This window comes from Mizuhopecten yessoensis, unplaced genomic scaffold, assembly GCF_002113885.1.
Source record: "Mizuhopecten yessoensis strain PY_sf001 unplaced genomic scaffold, ASM211388v2 scaffold7547, whole genome shotgun sequence".
NCBI lineage: Eukaryota > Metazoa > Mollusca > Bivalvia > Pectinida > Pectinidae > Mizuhopecten > Mizuhopecten yessoensis.
Window position 1 is genome coordinate 329,256 of NW_018407102.1, and position 5,920 is coordinate 335,175.

Genomic DNA, 5,920 nt, shown 5'->3' on the forward strand with positions numbered 1-5,920 from the left:
GACCAAGGGGAACCTACATATAAAATTTGAGAAAGATCCCTCTAGTACTTCTTGAGAAATAGCAATAACAAACTTTCACTATCAAAATCCAAGATGGCTGCCTGTCGGCCATGTTGTTTATCCGATCAGTATCAAAAGCTGCCCTGCACAGCTAAGGACCAAGGGGAACCTGCATATAAAATGCATATAAAATTTGAGAAAGATCCCTCTGGTACTTATTGAGAAATACCGATAACAAGAATTGTTTAGGACGGACGACGGACGACGGACGACGGACGACAGACGACAGACAACGGACAGACGACGGACCACGGATGCAGGGTGATTTGAATAGCCCACCATCAGATGACAGCAACAGAATACTGAAGTGTCAAAACCATCATTCAAACTAAAAATTTATAAAACTTAGGCAAAATATGAATATTGGAAAGACCCTTGAAAAAGAACAAGGAGAATAAGATCAGGTGTTCCAGACAGGTAAGTGTCTAGCTACTGCTTCATCGACGTCACCCACCATGTTAATCTAGGTAAAATCCATTAAGTAATGTCACATCCTCCCATCGAAAACTCAGGTAGTGAAAATGAAACCCGGTGACAAAGGCACTCTAGTATTTTAATGTGCATGATAAAAAATATTGACCTTAATTCATACCACACAAAGAAATACCACATTTCCCTGCAAGATCCTAATAGCGACAATTTTTTTTTTTGATATTCTTCGATCATCAACCTGCATCTTTTAGAAAACCTGTGTTGTAATTATATACATAAGTTTATTAATTTGTCTGTCAGCAGACAACATCTATCACAGAAGTCATGAAGCAAGCTCTGGAGCACTGAATCAACTTTGACATGAAATCACTGTAGGTAGGGGAATCAGGGATGTTACTATTAATGGGCGTATTGGTCGAGTAGTTACCACTCCGCAGCCTTCCACACAGGCGGCCGGGGTTCGATCCTCGAAGTCGTTGTACGCATGGAATATTCAGAGAAGTGTTTTTCTCTTGCCCACACAACTCCAACAACCAAGGTGGAGTATAAATGATCTGTGGTCGATGTTACGGTATCTATGCTGTAGCATTCAAGTGAGGTGGCACTATAAATGATACCATTTGAAACACTGTCCCACTACAAACAGAACACATTACATCTCCAGCACACTCGCAGACATACACACATAGGGAGATATTAGCCAGGTGGCATAGGACTAGTAGTTAGCGCCTGATAAGGCGGCTTCTGCGAAACATAGGAGGGCAGTGAAGCTGCTTAAAGGATGTGTTTTACGTTTTCCAATATCCGTGCTGTATGTAACTGCGACAGCCTGTCCGCATCTATAAGGAGCTGACCGTCCTTAGGGCGTGACTTGGACGGGCAAGGTCATTTTGAATCTCGGGCCCGGTAAGCTGGAGTCTTACCCCCTCAAGACGACCATACACGGGCTTCGCCCGTGAAGTGTAGTCTATAAACCCATCAACCAACCAATTCCTCAAATTGTATTGATTAATGTATATATGCTAATTGTATTCATTGTATATCTATGTAGTGTAAAGCGCTTTAGAGTGGCTTTAATGTTAGCTATATCAAATGTTGTATATTGTATATTATTATTAAGAAAGGGAATGTCCACGATCAGAAAATCAAAGATGAATACATTTTCATAAACATTTGCATCTTCAGACAGCACATCACTCACTGCCTGCATGCAGTAATATTGTTTTCTATATCATTCTGAGTTAAATAAAACACTGCACTTATAAGCCATCCGAATCTAAATCTTCCCTAAAATGTAAATGTATAAAGTCAACATATATATATACAGTTTATATCAAACGTTTCATAAACAATACATGTACGTCTTTGATCTCCCAACACATACACTGATACAGTTTACTACTGAAGTAATTTTGTATAAAACAGTATCAGTTGAGTTGGACAGCTGTTTGTTCACTATTAACTGTGTAATGTATTAACATATTAACTTTACATCACTACCTACCGTCTATATTTATACCAAATATGGCACAATGAGAAAATACTCTCTACTTTCAGTTTCCACTTCTCTCCATGAAGTTGTTTACATTCTGTTCCTCCATGTTCATAATCATGTGATGAGAGTGACCCAGAAATCAAACAGCAAATATCATTGGATAGGTTTAAATACACTTAACCAATCAGAAATGGTGTCTTACAAGGGACTCGGAAAATCTAAACATTAGTTTGTTATAAAATGGCGGGCGAGAAGTTACGAACTCGACCTCTTGTGAAGTTTGAACTGCTTTAGATGTTCGGGAAAATGTGTCTGATGATTTTGAAGAACGATTTAAGTGTATGAAGCATTGGAAACACAATACAAGGATAATCTACTCAGCGTAATCAGTTTCTTTGAGGAAACAGGTAAGAAATTACCGTCGTGTACGAACTTGTTTGTCAAAATATGTAATGTTACCTGTGAAGCACATGTGCTCCAGTAGGGTATGTGTTGTTTGTGCATGCTGTATATGATGATGTAAATCATGAATGCTTAAACCTTCAGACGTACGTGCGTGTGGGGACAGGTATTAGAACGTTCGATCTTGGACTTTTTTGTTTTGTCGGTCGATACTGTGTTGCATTTGTGTATATATTGAAAAAGCTACTAGCTAGGATGTATATTATTACACAGCAGTCGCCCAGATTGGTCAGTTTTAGCTGATAAGGCGATGGTCTGTAGATAAATAAATGTTAGCTACTGTAATACAGATTGTAAAGTAGTAAGAATCAGCGTGGGAATAAAAGGGTAAATCAATATTATCATACAATATTAGCTACATTCAATTGGCTGAAATTGAAAATGAAATCTATGAGATGGCTGAAGCTGATCGCCTGGCAGCTGGTTACCAAAGACAGTAATGGAAATGACTATTCACCAGGCAACCTGATAGCACAACAATTTTGTTATGTGCCTGGCAATCAATGGGTTCCAAAAATAGTAAACAAAAATGTTGCCCATATGGATCGATCCCCTGCATGGGCATACTGACATCAGAGGGGTATTGTTACTTATCTACTTATCTACTTCATATTATAGTACTAGATTTAGCTTAATTATATATATATTAGCTACCAAGCAATACTGTCATTCACAAATTTACCTTCCTGGCTGTCGAGTGTATACATCGTATAGTCATTCACCAATTGTCCAGTACGTATACCCCACTCAGAAAGAGCTTTACCAGGAACATATGGTCACAACATCCTTATAAAAAGGATGTTTTTGTGTGGGCCTTGAATATAGCAAATTAAAAGGTTTAGCCTGTCAAATTTTCCCAAACACTACCTGAGACAATTTGGTCTATATATGAAGTCTGAAGTATCCTAGATCTGATTGTTAAAATTTGAATAAATAATATAAATTTTCATATAATTATTATAAATTGAACTATGCGATATTTTTAGCCTTTTCTGTATGTATATATATATAATTATACGTTGACTTTGACTAATTTGACAACAGATGTTTTAACGAGCTGTAAAAATGGATCAAGACAACCATTATCACACACAACAAGATATACAACTTAAGGTATGAGGTTTGGATATTTAATCCCTTTTGAAAATCTTGCAGTTTGTTGTCTTTTTCTTACCATTATTAATTATAATTCTATAAATATTCATGATTCCACTATGGAAAATGGGGGAGTAAGCAATATTAACTTCTCAAATTAACTGGTGTTTGGTTATTCTTCTGAGCAATTTGAATGAGATCCAAGAAAATGAAGAGGTCATTTTGAGTAACAAAAAACTAACATGCAAAGCAAAGGTGAGATATAGGGATCATTCTGTCAGTATTGTTGTGTACAGAAATTGTTTCTGTATGCGTGCAATAACTCAGGAATGCTTTGATTTACTCTCTTCACATATCTATATAAAGTGCCAATGAATTACTCAAATTTGATTTTGAACCAATTATGAAAAATCAGCATATGGCTGCCAGCAGCCCTCTTGGATTTTGTGAAAAGTCACATGGTTTCCATGAAGCATTTGCTTTGACTTTCTTGAAACTTAATTTCTATTTATATATATACATACCAATAGTATAAACTACTAATTTATTACACGAGGATGTCATGTAAAAATTACCAATGGCCAACATTTTGTTGTCATCAATATATACATATACTAACTAGCCTTCATCCTTGATTCAGATGAAACCTCAAGCAAGAGTTCAGTACAACATGGTACCTTAAATTCACATTTCAAAGTCCTGGTACAAAGGTCAGGGTCACTGAAGAAAACGCTTGTTATATAAGCACAGCTACTGTACATGAACCATCCTCATTTTCAATCAGATTCAGATGAAACTTTTTGCAAATGATATAAGTGCAGTATATTATATAGTATACTGTATATTGAACAAATTTGCATATTAAAGTCCAGATCCAAGGTCTCTGTAACTATATATACATGTATGAACTGTTGATGTTTGTTATTGCTCTACCATCCAATGTTTATCAGGTTTGGGTGAAATATTGTTAAATATTTGAAAAAGTGTTTTAGGGTCTTTACCCTGTTACTCAATCTCGATACTCCAGGGTTTATGCTCACTTTCGCTCTCTGCACCCATGCAATATATATATATGTCATAGCAAAATTGAAGGCACACTACTAGCTATTTTTGATTGGTCTCGGGTAAAAACACCTGACCATCACTAGGCTGATATATACCTGTCCTTTGAAGATTACAGAGGAGCGACGCCCGACTTCAAAGTCAGTCAATTTTACTGTTACGCGGCCATGATCGATATTCTTTTGATTTACATTAAAGGATCAAACTAGTCTTCTTGTCTCACCCACAAAGTGGCTCATACAGAGCCTTCAATTTTGCTAAGACATATTCCAGGGATGAAGAGAGCGTATTGTATAAGTAGGTGATTGTAAACCCTGGATATCAAGCATGCCTGCATGAAGTATTAAAGTAAAGGGTTAATCTGTCATTGTTCTTCGATATGCAGCTTTACATCATTTTCAGTAAATTTTAAAACAAGTGTTAGCATTTCAGAGGCCTGTTTACTTGTACTTTTGCAGTTTTTTATCTAGTTTAACAGCCGGATACAGGCTGCTTCCCCTTGCAAAACATGTGCTTTATTTTACCCAAAGTGAAGGGGAAAAAATAAAGAATATCTTCCTGATTTCAATGAAAATATTGCTATATTTTTCCAATTCATGTATACTTAGGAATGGGATGCTGTAAAATTTACGTAGAAAAAACACTTTGAACAAGCCAGGTGATCAATGTGGTGGGGAAATTCGTGTCTATATTCGACAATGTCAACTTTCCATATATGAACCATTGAAAATTAACAAATTAACTACATGTATTAAAATTTGGGATGTTGAGATTTTTGTAGGTTTTTGATACCTGTATTTGGTGTGTTAATTTTTTTTGTAGGTTTTGTAAAATTTGGTATGTTGTGATTTAGTAATGTGAATATGTACATTTATGCATTGCACAATTTTATAAATTCCAAATTAGAAAGTCATGGAAAAGTTCAAGTGTATAAGCTGCCAAGCTAGTACACCAGGTGTATTGAAAATTAAATATTTCACAAAATCACTCGGGCTATTTAAGATGTACATTAACATGTAAGAATAATTTAAATAACATTGAATTATGATAAATGTGGTAAAATTGAAATGCCATATGAATATATAGAATTCAGAAATGATGTAAATGTTTTAAATAGACATTTGAGTTTTTCAATTTTTAGGTCACCTGAGACAAAGTCTCAAGTGACCTATTGCGATCGCCTTTTGTTCGTCGTCGTCCGCCGTCGTCTGTCCGTAAACAATTTACATTTTCGACTTCTTCTCCAAAACCCCTGAACCAATTTCAATGAAATTTTGCAGGGACCTTCCATGGACAAAGGTCAACAAAAATAGT

General features: G+C 35.9%; 2 protein-coding genes across 7 annotated transcripts in view; one reads left to right on the forward strand and one right to left on the reverse strand.

Annotated features, from left to right (window-relative positions):
- Positions 1-2,107, reverse strand: part of LOC110453908 (folliculin-like) — a 13,201-nt gene extending 11,094 nt beyond the window's left edge. The window contains exon 1 of one of the 2 annotated variants that reach the window (XM_021503136.1): positions 1,997-2,107. The gene's annotated coding sequence lies outside the window, so the exon portion shown is untranslated. The remainder of the gene's footprint in view (positions 1-1,996) is intronic. The other variant, XM_021503137.1, reaches the window with a different exon arrangement.
- Positions 2,108-2,203: 96 nt separating this feature from the next.
- Positions 2,204-5,920, forward strand: part of LOC110453907 (protein split ends-like) — a 31,370-nt gene continuing 27,653 nt past the window's right edge. For 3 of the 5 annotated variants that reach the window (XM_021503130.1, XM_021503132.1, XM_021503135.1), the window contains exons 1-2: positions 2,204-2,394; positions 3,494-3,562. In XM_021503130.1, coding sequence (XP_021358805.1) covers positions 3,515-3,562 — 48 coding nt within the window. In that variant the 5' untranslated portion in view covers positions 2,204-2,394; positions 3,494-3,514. The remainder of the gene's footprint in view (positions 2,395-3,493; positions 3,563-5,920) is intronic. The other 2 variants (XM_021503133.1, XM_021503134.1) reach the window with 1 other exon arrangement.